The sequence below is a fragment of the Alosa alosa genome, chromosome 22, assembly GCF_017589495.1.
Source record: "Alosa alosa isolate M-15738 ecotype Scorff River chromosome 22, AALO_Geno_1.1, whole genome shotgun sequence".
NCBI lineage: Eukaryota > Metazoa > Chordata > Actinopteri > Clupeiformes > Clupeidae > Alosa > Alosa alosa.
Window position 1 is genome coordinate 10,227,694 of NC_063210.1, and position 13,540 is coordinate 10,241,233.

A 13,540-nucleotide genomic window follows, 5' to 3' on the forward strand; every position below is an offset into this window, starting at 1 on the left:
AAGATTGTAGAAAGAGAAAGGAGAAGAAAGAAAGTGAAATAGGTTTTATCCAAGAGAACAACCAAATAAAGTGCGGAGGAGACAGCAGAATTGTTTTAAATGTTCTTTTTTTCTTTCTTTTTTTCAATGTTATCTTTTATTTTGATCTATTCTCTCATAATCCACGTAAATTACATACCACTAGTGATGTCATGGGTTATGCCCGCCACAGCAATCTCAGCATCTCGGATGGGGTTGTTGTTCTCATCATAGACCATGCCTTTGATCCCATGGTGCACCTGGAGTCCAACCCAAATAAGGAAGAAATCAATGCCTTTAAATATCACGTCAGCACATAGATTATGCCTATCCATCAGTCAGTCTTTTGAAGCGTAAACAACAGACTTGGCTGAGGACAGCCAACCACTCAAAGGCACCGACTGGGAGCTTGATTACAGTAAAGAAGTGATAGAGTATGAATGATTGAGCTACGGCACAGCCAGGAAATCATGGTGTATTGTATTCCTCTTCAAAAAAAAAAAAAACATGAGTAGGTTTCTACATAGTAGACGTACAGTTAATTTTCAGACTATTCACTTTGAACAAAGGCCCTTGTATTGACCTTCAGGGAAACAAAAGAGCGAGTGGATCTGTTTACTTTCTGGCGTGGTGCTACCTGTTCACTGAAGCCTTACCTATTGCAAACAGAATACTGGGCCCTTTCTTTACCTGCTGCCATAAGAATACAGGGCTCTATTTGATGCAGGTAAAGAAGCTTTACGGGTTATGGTTTAGAGGTAGAACAGGCAAGGCTGTATGAACACAAAGCCCACACTTGAGGATCATCTTTTCAGACAAGTCAAAGAGTCTACTGTATGCTTTGTAGCACACTAAAAAAGCCTCAGACACTTGAGACATCACATGTACTGTGAGAGATCACCACCAATTCTTAGCCACTGGGGTTTTGTTTTGTTTTGTTTGGGAATAACCTCACAGTTCTGCTGTTGTAGCACATGAGAGACAGTAGGGGGCGCGCTGACCTGCTCCAGGTAGGAGATGAGGGCCTCCCTGTTGCCAATCCACTCCCTGTGCAGAGCGGAGGCCGGGGGGAATTTATCACAGCTCAGCTCCAGCGTGATCTCAAAGCAGTTACTGTAGAGGTAGTTAAAGTCCTGCATTCCTGAGGACACACACACATCATTTCTACCAGCTCATGCAACACTGTGGGCATATCCATTCAATATTCATTTAAAAAATCACTTCACAACAAACACACTTTTTTAATCTGTGCTACTCAGTTGTTGGATTATAACCTTCAAGATGTCCCCATACAGAAATGAACACATTTTGCTAAGTACCGTTTGCAAAAACAGCTTTAGCGTTGGATATTTAGCTACAGTATAATATCATATATCATACAATATCAATTTCATATTTTTCATTGCTAAATGGAGACTTAAAGGAAGGTGGGGTTATGTGACTGGGAGTCTGGTCAGAGTATTATGCAGTTGAAGTTACTCCTGTTCGTCTCAGAAGAATACATAATCTGCCCAGGCTAATGTAGAGCTCTAGAAACATACATAATCTTCCCAGGCTAATGTAGAGCTCTAGAAAAATACATAATCTTCCCAGGCTAATGTAGAGCTCTAGAAAAATACATAATCTGCCCAGGCTAATGTAGAGCTCTAGAGGCACAGATGGGCTCTCACCTTTGGAAAGCGAGTACCAGCGGGCCCCATTGGTAATCCCTTCATCAAAGTAGTCTCCACAATTCCAGCCTTTGTGCATCCAGCTGTGGGCGTAGGAGTAGGTTTTTGCCAGCTGCACACACACACACACACACACGCACACATACACACACACACATACACACATATGCATGCACACACACACCCACATACACACACACACACACACACACACACACACACACACACACAGACATACACACAATTGTCAGACAGACGGGCAAATAAATGCACACGAGATCACATAACCCAAACATTCACAATGCCATATGTCACCACAGCGCAGAGTTTATTTTCATTCACGCGCGGCACCTTTTTGAAGAGCTTGTCGTCGGGGGTGGCGGAGTATGTGGTCTTGCCCCGGATGCGGGCCTCCCGGGATTTGTCGAAGGGGTAATTGGCCACCACGGCACCCCCATGGAGGTTCGCCGACAGAACAAAGTTATAGTTCTGCATCCACTTGATCACTGACAGAGTCTCAGGCTCCACCTGAAGAGAAGAATGCAAATGGAACACTGGTGTTCATTATGAAAACGTTCTACTTACGTTCTATTTATGCATTCATACTGAACAATGCATCATATTTCTGCAACGAAATCCTAGGAGCAAAAGCATTTGAATGGTTACAGTAAGAGTGGGTTCAAGCGAAGCTGGACCCATAGTGAGGTTTTCTGAGAAAACATTTGCAGCGTTTTGCTGACTCATGTGTCTCACGCGAGCTGAAATTCACACTTGGGCAGTTTATGAATTCTCACATGGCTGTGAAGTTTCAGCATCGTTGTGAGTTTCTATCCATGAACTGGTAACATCCCCACCCCCCACCCTCTTGGGTCCATGCATCAATTTCAATCAGTCTTCTATTCCCTCTCTCTGTCTCCAAGTCCTGAGGCTGCAAAACTAGAAGCAGCATGTGCTTCTGCAAAGGGAAAAAAGGGGCTGCTAACTCTATGTGTGTGTGTGTGTGTGTGTGTGTGTGTGTGTGTGTATTATCGAGTTAATCGGAGCAGTGATGTCAGAAGTTCCATCAGAGGTTGTGAGGGAAAAACAAACCCGTTTGAATTTCGCTTCAGTGCTTCGCCCGGTCGGCCATGCCATTGCCCATTCAGAAGGGCCAGCGTGGAGGATGTTGCCACAGACAGGGGTTTGTTTGTTTTCTGGAGGTGTTCGGGGTGCTGATATTTATTATGCATGGCTCTGTGTGTCTGCCCAGGGCTCCCCCTCCCTCTCTGCCTCCACTGTCATCCAAGCATCAGATTTCAGGCTTCATGCAGACCCCCCCACCCACACACACACACACACACACCATACCAGCGCAGTTTGAGTGAAGCCCAGATTGGTTGTGGTTCCCTCGAGTCTATATCCCTATATCCCTCGAATCTGTCTCTTTCCTTTCCACGACTCACTTTATTGTCTCTCTCACCTGTCGCATGCTGTTACACAGACAGTGTTTGTCTTTTTACTGTTCCATGCAGTGAAAAATGCATCCCCCTCACACTGTCTGTCTTTTTGTCGATGTCTCTGTTTCTGTCCGTTTTTTGCTCTCACACACTCACCTGTAAGAGAAGAAATCTTAGGAAGAAATCTTCCTCTCCCTAAATCACTTTTCCCCCACTCACTGTGATGTCAATGTTTGGGGTGAGGATCTCGTTTTTTACACTCTCTCTCCACGTTCTTTCTCTTTCCCTCATTCCTTGAGTCTCACTCTCCCCCTCCCTCTCTCTCTCCAAGCTGCAGTTTGAGAGTGAGAGAGCAAGTGACTGAATAAGAGAGAGAGAGAGAGTGAGTGAGTGAGAGAATGAGACAGTGAGTGAGTGAGAAAGTGAAAGAGTGAAAGATTAAGTGAGTGAGTGCGTGAGTGAGAGAGTGAGAGGGTGTGTGAGTAAGTAGGCAGAGATTAGAAGAAAAGAGTGAGTGAGTGAGTGAGTGAAAGAATAAGTAGAAGTAGTAGTAGAAGGAGAGAGTGAGTGAGCGAGTGAATGAGTGAGCGAGTGAGTGAGTGAGTGAGTGAGTGAAAGAGTGAGTAGAAGGAGAGAGTGAGTGAGCGAGTGAATGAGTGAGCGAGTGAGTGAGAGAGGGTGAGAGTGAAAGAGTAAGTGAAGGACTGTGACTGAATGAGAGAGTGAGTGGATGATTAGTGAGCGAGTGGGGAAGGTAGTGAGAGAGTGAGTGAGTGATGAGTGAAAGAGTAAGAGAGAGAGAATGAGAGAGAGAGTGAAAGCTGAGGCTCTGGGAGAGTGCTGAAATGTGAAGCGTGACTGTTGGCCCTCCAGCTGCACTGCTTTCGCGTGGCGGCCCCTGGGGGGAACTCCAATGGCGGCCAAGCCGACCAGCCCGCCTTTTCCCCCACAGAGGCCCTGATAAGGAGTCGGGCGAAAATACGAGCCAGACGATCACAGGACGCCTGAAAGCAATCTGCCAAACTCGGTGTAAAAGAGAGAGGGAGAGAGAAAAGGAGAGGAGGAGAGACAGAAACAGAGATGGAGGGAGTCTGGAAGTGGTTGATAGTGACCGAAAAATGGAGCCTTTTGTTGTTGAGAAAATGAGAGAAAATCATTTTTACATTATTCGTCTTTTACTAGAATTACATAGAAGTGCCAAACTGTTTTGTGGTATTGTGCTATGACAACGACAGTATGATATTTCAGCCTTTCATGCGTCATTGCGCAAGTTCACTTTTGGCAGTTGTATGAACACACGCTTGCCCGCTAATGTTACTCCTGACGAAATAGCAAACAGACCTTGAGCTGAACTTCCACTGCTTGTCCTATATGCATTCACACACACGCAGAACATCGCTCCTGCCAAAAGAATCGGCTAACACTGGACAGGGTCTGGTTGTCCAAACAAAGGCTTCACTGAAGGATGGGTGCTCAGAGCACAAAAGTTCACTTTACAGTATAATCTCAGTACTTAAGCCAGCCGGCCCTTAAAGGTTTGCACACTGATAAGAGACTATACTGCACATAGATACGCAGCTTCAGCAGAACAGATGCATATGGATTTACATGTACAGGACGTGTACAGTACAAATATAAAGATAAACCATAACACGCAAACATGTACAGGCAACTACCTACTCTCTCTCTCTCTCTCTCTCTCTCTCTCTCTCTCTCTCTCTCTCTCTCTCTCACACACACACACACATATATATACACTGAACTTCTGTAGGCTTGGGGGAAACGTTGTTATCTTAACCGTATGAACCCCCAAATCTAGTAATCTCAAGCTAACACGAGATCACTATCTGCCCATGAAAACAAGCGAGACCCTGCTTCCGACGCAAGTGCCTGGATCTATGGAAAATAACAAGGCTAAATGAATGTGCAGACAATGGCAGTTGGACCCCTTTTTTGCCTTTGACATGAAGATACTTGTGGATAGTAGACTGTTTTCCGTCCATTCTCGTCCTTGGCCCTGGTTTTGGAGGTCTTGTTCTCTTACTCTTTCAACACTCCTTCCTGGACCGGGCAAAAGAAAGAGCCTCAACCTAATCCTACCCTCTCCATTTACAGTTTGGACCATCTAAAAATCGACACATGGCTTTCTCTCTGCTTGGACTATGTGGCCTGGACAACCCCAAGATCAATATATACGGGAGAAATGTCTGTATGAACACATTCAATCAGTAGATCATTGATTTCAGTTTGTGTCTCTTAGCAAGACATTATCGTCACTCAGAGGTGCATGTGACATCTAACGTTCCGATAATGATTGTACCATATTACGTTTGTCTGGAGACAGAGGGTACCGTGTGGTCGTGTGAATGTCCATATTGTTCTCAGTGCTCACCTGTTCTTCCCAGTTATCAGGCAGTGGCAGGTGGTGGTTCCGCCCGTTACTCTTCTCGTAGTAATACAGCAGGGCGTTCAGATCCGGAAAATTCCGGTTCAGGTCCACTTCCCTGGAGTTGCCTCGACCCACCAGGTAGCCATTAAACTCGGGACCCTGGTGATCACATGACATCATAGCAAAGTTATTACAGTAAGAGACTCTGACGTGCTGTATGACAAAACAAAATGGTGAGACTTTTCTGTTGGTAAACAAAATACAATTAGTCACAAACAATACAAAAACAGAAACATACACTATTTTTTTCACATAAAATTCGAATAGAGAAGAAGATGACGACCAAACGGCTTTGTGAGCGACTCGTAGGTGTGATTTCTCTGAAAACTGTCTGTTAGGAGTACGTTGTTTGTGCCGTTAGATCTGAAAAACACATGTTACATTAAAACCCATCCATGGAAGTAGGAGGTAGGAGGTGGAGGAGGAGGTTAAGCGCCAAGCTGAGCTGGTGTTGGTCTGCCGAGGCCTGTGCGCGTACTGGAAATCTGACCACACGCCTACCTTAGGGGACTGTGGTGGCCGCAGGAGGCGTCTGGAAGGGGGTGTGCGTGAGGATGAAGCAAAACCACCATGTGTTACTGAGGACCTCGGCATGTATAATTAGTGTAAGGGAGAGAGCAGAGCAGTGTGTGTGTGTGTGTGTGTGTGCGTATGTGTGTATTTGTGTGCGTGTGTGGACACGAGTTTGATGGCTCAAGGGCAAAAAAAATGTGAGTTCTTGTGAGCATCCAATTTATGCAAGGGAAATAAGTGTGCATATGAATTACTTGGTGGGTGTTTACCAGAGGCCCACATCTGCAGTAGTGTAAGCTATGGTGTTTTTATGTGTTTTATGTGTTTTATAGCAAACATGTGTGTTCACATGTATTTTGTGTATGTGTGTGTGTGTGTGTGTGTGTGTGTTTGCCAAGGCTTGTGTGTGTGTGTGTGTGTGTGTGTGTGTGTGTGTGTGTGTGTGTGTGTGTGTGTGTGTGTGTGTGTCGAGGCTTACGTCTGTGCCTGTGCTTAAATGCAGCTGTGTACGTCTTCAGTGTTCCTGACGTAACTAATCTCCGGAGTTAGTAGGAATTCTCTGTGGGAGGTGGGAGTGCACCCGCCATAGCTGAAGAGGTCGGAGGGAATGCAGCGAGCAGTAGCTGTAACTACGGTAACAGAGATCTGGTGCTACAATAACACTCACGGAAGAAGGTTCAGAATGAGTAAACAAGGCGCGAAGTGAAGAGAAAAAGAGATGAAGGGAAGAAAAAATCTGGCAGAGAAAGAGTAGAATACATGGAGTGATGAGAAGAAAACACGAGAGAAGAGAGTGAAGGAAGAGATAAGACGAGCAGACAGCTATTGAGCTCTATGTGCTACTGGGCAGAGTGAATCGGATCAGTGGACAGTGGTGCAGGTGAGGCGGACAGATAACAGAGGGGAGAGGGCAGACAGACAGACAGACACAAAATTAGGTTATGGGGGATATCATGTGACTGTTCAACACAACAGGTAACGAAGGAGCATGTTCAGTGTGTGCAGTGAAGGAAATCAGGGAAGGATCTATGTTATGATCCATGATATGATATTACAGCGGTTATTTTCCCTTTTGCGGTCTTAGTTTAAATATTTGATAATAATTTAATGAAATTTGTCTTTAAATTTTCTCTTTATTGTTCTGAGTCGTATGCTAATTGCTAGTGAAGTGTGAGTGAATGTGTGTGTGTGTGTGTATGTGTGTGTGTGTGTGTGTGTGTGTGTGTGTGTGTGTGTGTGTGTGTGTGTGTGTGTGTGTGTACGTGTGTGTTCCAACAGTGCTGGGTGGTCAGGGGAGGGGTGTGTTTGAGAATACCAGATGGGCTCTTTAAAGCCAAATTGGTTTTATTTGAAGCCAATACTGGCATCCAGTGTGGAGTTTTTAAAACATGGCTTGGCTTTGTGAGCCATTTGGCATTGCCCCCACCCCCCACAGACACACTCACACTCACATACACACACACACACACACACACCACACACACACTCACACTCACACACACTCACACACGTCGCTTTGAGATTAAAAAAAGAACATTTTCTGGCTCTACATGATAGCTTTCAATAGATGAGAGCCAGTTAGTGCTTAAAGTGTGCTTACAAGGCCAGTCACACGTTCTGTGCGGATTACATCCATGAATTATTTGAAAAGCGTTGATAATATGGTTTGAATTGATATAAATGGCTGTTAGAATATACCGTTTCAACACAGATTACGCAAGATAGCATATCCACATTTAGTGTTATAATAATTTAAAGTGGTACACATTTTTAAATACCTAAGAGTTTCCTGTCTAATTACTGTATGCGTGACAAGAACATTCTATTTTTATACCGTATTAGTAACTTAACAAGGTTTGGGTTCTGTATAATTCAACATTCAAGTCTGTAATGATGAATTATATCTCAAATTGATATAGTTTGTGGTGTGTAATTGACTTGTATGTCACTAGACTCATTTAGACATTGATAGTCTCTGATATGCTGCCATACCTGTGCCGCGGCGACCTCATAGCCGTCGGGGTTCATGGATGGCAGGATGTGGATGCGCGTGTCGTGGATGAGGCGTGTGATTCGCTCGTTGCCGGCGCGGTATTCCTCACACAGGAACTTGGCGAGCTGGATGAGGAGTTCTCGGCCCAGAACCTCATTCCCGTGCATGTTGCCCACGTACTTGAACTCGGGCTCCACTGCGACACACACAGAAACACGCACACACACACATACACACACACACACACCCACAAAATACAAGATTTAAGTATATTTTCATGTTACATGTCAGACTTAACAAAGGTAGTGTTAATGTGTCTGCAGAACTCAGGCAAAACATGTACAGATCAGCAAAGGTTCAAAGTTCAGTGCTGTACAAAAAAATGTTCTACAAACGTTTCATTCTCCAAATACACACACACACACACACACACACACACACACACACTAGGTGGGGGACAGTCAGGAAGGTGCAGGTCAAGAGGTCACCGCGTTGAGGGGTCACATCCTCTTTTTTCCAAAACGGAACCCTCTCCCCACCCCTTCTCCTTCCTCGTGTCTTCTCGCTGACACTACTTTTCCAGACCCTTCTGAGAATCTCATTTTAAACTTTCAGCTTTTATTCACCCTGTGACTTCAGCTTTTTTTCCATGACCCTTGTGCAGAGGGCCTTGACTCTCCCTATCAGGGCTAGACTTCTAAGCCCCCAAGTCGCTAGTGTCATGTGACACCGTGTATATAATATCCCTTATGGCCCACAATTCCCCAAAAGTGGGTCCATGTGTAAACATACCAAATGTGAAACCAATCTTTAGCTTTAAACAACAACCCCAAGTGCTTCTTGATGAGTGAATGCATTACTCTAATGTCTGTTTAGCGCCTTGGGGTTGATAAAAGGCACTGGGTGACACAAGAGCGAACAGAGAGGATTAGAATAAATGAACGACCTCATTTAGAGGAAGGCTGTTTGATCCTGTGGTTGCTCGTCACACATTGATTGAATTACACGTTTGCCGCATAATGGCTGTGATTGGCTAATGGCGCACTGATGCCGCTAATGAGATAATGTACGGCAGCTGTCGTCTTATCTGCACTCACCAGATACTGTATACCACAGCTGAGGCCAGGCTTCAGCTGCATGCACACACACACACACACACACACACACACACACACACACACACACACACACACACATACACACAAACACCCTCCCTCATGTGTCATGTTAATACACACACATACAAACACCCACGCACACGTGTCACATGTGCAAATTTATATACACAAACACACTGCAGGGAATGCACATACAAGCATACATATACACCACAGTTAAAACACACATGTGTGACAAGTGCACATGCACTCATCCACCCACATGCTTAAACAAGCATGAACACACACACACATGCACGCACGCACGCACGCACGCACGCACATGTAACACCACTGCCAGGATGAAACGTGATGGGTTCAATGCTGTCAAAGTCCCTGGAGAGAAAGTTCCTGTTTTGTCTCTCTCTCTCTCTCTCTCTCCTACTCTTTATCTCTCTGACTCTTGCCTATCATGCAGCATGCTTACATCCTTTCATTCTTCTGAAGGAAATGACTCGACATCAGCAGAAATGTACCAGTCTGATCCAGCCACAGGGTCTAGCTCTTGACTTCTGCCCCCGAGCAGTCCGCTCGCACAGGAACTCATCTCTCACTTCTCACTACCGAGGCTGAAAGCCACTCAGAGGCCTTCAGATAAGATGCCTCTCTTTTGTCCCCATAAGACTGAGCTCTCACAGGACCCACACACACACACACACACACACAACATAAATAAAGTGTCCTTCTTGATCCTGATCTAGTGATCAACATACCCATTTATCTCAACTGATAAACTCGATTGCGATTACAAAAGGGAAATAGATTTACAATACACAATACACTGTGTATTGATATAAGAGCAATATTGGGACAGGATGCTTTCTGGGGACCAAGTTTCAGGTCCTCACTTAAAACAAGAACATCAATTGAGCATTTGGTTCGGAGTAGAACTACATCTGTATGTACATAGAAGTCCCACTGCTTTGATGTCTTGGAGACAAATGTACTGCAATTTTGAAAACACTGCCAAAACACTGCTTTTTCAGCTGTTTGTTTTTGCAGTGTGTGTGTGTGTGTGTGTGTGTGTGTTTAAGGGTTAAGCAAGAGAGATTGAGCAGAGGTTGTCCCACTGAAGTGCGAGCTGACATGCACAGAGTTGCACATAAATCAGAGGGGCTTTAACAGACCCCGACCGACTCTACTCTGCTGCGCTCCGCCCCGACACAGACATGATTCAGTGTGTTTTTGTGGGCACGCCGCAACAGAGAAGCAATCCCTGCGCTTATTTGCCTTGGCTGCTGGCGCACGCAAAATGCAACCACTGCCGCGGCAGACGGTACCTCCGAGCCGAGCAGCGCGAATCAGAGGCGCCGGGGGCCCGAGGTGGCGGAGGAGTGGGAGGCGGAGGAGAGCGCGCTGGTGGAGGTCCAGCAGAGGCGATTATCACCTCACACTGATGCGCCACTGTCAGGCAGAGGTGAGAAGCTCAGGCGGATGGATGAGGCAGAGGTGAGAAGCTTAGGCGGATGGGTGAGAAATAATCAGTGCAGGGATTCAACAGCTATTTCTCTCTCCAGTGCTTGCTTTCTCTCACTTTCTCTCTGGCACTCTCTATCTTTCTCTGATCGCTGCTTGTCTTCCTCTCACTTTTCATTTTTTTCCTTCTCTTATTCTCTTTCACACTCCCCCATCTCTCTCACCGTCTCTCTTTCGAACACACTTTTCTTCCTCACTTTCCCACTGCCCCCTGCCTTAACCCTTAAAGGTGTAGGTTTTTGAACGTTCTAAGTTCCGCAACAATCGAAGGTTCTAAAATTCTATGTTGAATTCAATGAACCCAGATATTCTTTAGAATGTTCATTTCTCAACATTCCCGTCACACCGGTGTGACGGTACTCCTTTAAGGGTTAAGAGAAACAGATTTTGGAGAGGTGTTTATATTCCGAGTCTGCAGCATTGGAAACCCTCATCCTCATTCCCCTGCATGAATCACCTTTATGTAAGCGAATACAGGAGCATGAAGGCAGAGCCATCACTGCCCGATAAATCACACTGACACACACAACAGACTCGCAAGCTTGCCGGGGCCCAACCGCGAGAAAGAGCGCCTCACATCACTTGCCAAACCCCTACAGTTTAACCCATCACAGAGATTAGCCAGCCAACTACTCCCAGTTCCCAGAAAAAAGACAGACAGGCATCCTCAGAGAAATACCTTACCGCCATCCCACGCAATGTTGAGCTTGGGCAACAGTATTCCCTAATACACACACACACACACACACACACAATAATGTCTGCCGTAGTGTGACGAACAGGAATAGATTGGAGGATAGTCTTCAAACGTGCACACTCACACAGGAGCACACAGCCTACCATTCTGCACCCACACCGACAAACACTGTGTGTAATAACATACAATACATGTGTAAAATGAGTAAATGCTTTGCTGTACTCCACATTCCTCATTCCTTCAGGGTGTCACAACATTTGCATTCATCAGTCAAGTCAGAAAAAAGTAAAGACATCATTTCTTTCGTCACCTCGTCACCTAGTTTGTCTTTAAGCCTTACTTATACCAACAGCAGAATAAATGACAGTAAATGGATTAAATGTGTGTGTAATAGTCTACAGGCTGTCATGACTGGAACGTGAAGCTACACGTTTCAGTGTATACTAGTAGTAAAATTGTATGATACTACTAAGTCTATAGAGGAAATATAGCTGCAACAGAGCATTTGGGCAGTGATAACAAATATGGAAATATATAATTTACATACATGAAAGTATCATTTCAAAACTGTATACTATAATTCATTACTTCAGAACAGATACTTTTCTGCTTGGCTGCAATGGCTTTGAATATAAATTGCTTATCCCCCATAAGTCAACCCTCGCAGAAGTGGAATGAGCCACTGTGGCGGAGGTCCAGGAGGGACCTGGCGTCGGTGGACAGGACTTACGTGCTTCATGGATGCCCGGGTTGTCGCTGAACTCCAGCACGTAAAGGTGGCGTCCTTCCACGCTGCGCCCGATGCTGTAGATACGCGTGACATAAGGGCACTCGCTCTGCACGGCGAAGAGCGCCCGTACCAGCTCCTCGTAGCGGTGGTGCTGGAAGTCGGCCGTCCGCGACGCCAGGCTCCCTGGTCCGCACAGAAGCGCCGTTAGCAACAGCACCAGGATCCAGGTCAAAGGCTGCATGGTGTTCCTCGATTGCTCCGGCAAGACACGACCACAAAAAAGTCACTCGTTCTCTCGCGTGTCTCTTCTCTTTCCTTCACTCTCTCATTCACTCGTTCACTTTCTCCTCTCTCCTCACCCTCTCTCTTTCTCGCCGCTCTCTCTCTCTCTCTCTCTCTTTCTCTCCCTGTGTTGCTCTATGACTGCCTCGGCTCAATCACTTGCGCTCTCTATTTGTTTCTCTCTCCCACCCTCCCTCTCCTGTCTCACACACACGCGCGCACACACACACACACACACACACACACACACTCTCGCGCTCTCTGCCTCCTGCCTCCCCTTCTGCAGACCTGTCTCCTCCCTCTGGACCTCCTCACACACACACACACACACAAGAGCAAGTAAGGACAGCCCCCTCTTTCTCTCTTTATTTCCCTCTGTCACTCCACACTCTTTGTTTCTTTATCGGTCTCACACACACACACACACAAACACACACACACACACACACACACACTCACACACACACACTCACACCTACTCTTTCTCTTTTTGTCCCACTCACTCTCTCACACTCTCTCTCTCTCTCACACACACACACACACCTACTTTTTCTCTTTCTGTCCCACTCACACACACACACACACACACACACACACACACACACACACACACACACACATCTACTCTTTCTCTTTCTGTCCCACTCACTCTCTCACACACACACACACACACTTAGAGCCATTCCCTGGACGTGCTATTACTTTATTGGCAGGACAAATGTGTCCTAACGTTACATTCTAATAACAGGACTTTGTCTGCCGGAGTGTATTTTTGTCTTAGCCTCCACCCCCAGCCATCCCTTTCTCTTTCAGCTGCAACCTCCCACACTTTCCCTTTTCTCCCCCCACACCCCAGCCCCTAATTTCCTGGCAGCTGTTTAAGTGAAATGAATTTTTTCATGAATATGAATATTACTTGGCTTAGCAAGGGATTGAGATACAGTATAGTATTTGAAAGGTTTTAGCTAGGATTTCATCATCTAAGGAGGAGGTTTTTATTTGAATGTTACATCTGGATTGCTGCTTCTCTCTCTCTCTCTCTCTCTCACACACACACACACACACACACACACACACAGGGTTGTGTTATCTTTGGTGTAAACACAAGTTGAACCCCAG

The 13,540-nt window shown here is 45.7% G+C and overlaps 1 protein-coding gene across 1 annotated transcript in view; it reads right to left on the reverse strand.

Annotated features, from left to right (window-relative positions):
- The window catches only part of cpn1 (carboxypeptidase N, polypeptide 1), a 14,839-nt gene extending 2,230 nt beyond the window's left edge, over positions 1-12,609 (reverse strand). The window contains exons 1-7 of the mRNA XM_048234071.1: positions 12,140-12,609; positions 8,079-8,275; positions 5,517-5,672; positions 2,040-2,216; positions 1,689-1,800; positions 1,020-1,159; positions 179-278 (exon numbers count right to left, since the gene is read on the reverse strand). Coding sequence (XP_048090028.1) covers positions 179-278; positions 1,020-1,159; positions 1,689-1,800; positions 2,040-2,216; positions 5,517-5,672; positions 8,079-8,275; positions 12,140-12,380 — 1,123 coding nt within the window. The 5' untranslated portion in view covers positions 12,381-12,609. The remainder of the gene's footprint in view (positions 1-178; positions 279-1,019; positions 1,160-1,688; positions 1,801-2,039; positions 2,217-5,516; positions 5,673-8,078; positions 8,276-12,139) is intronic.
- Positions 12,610-13,540: the final 931 nt, after the last annotated feature.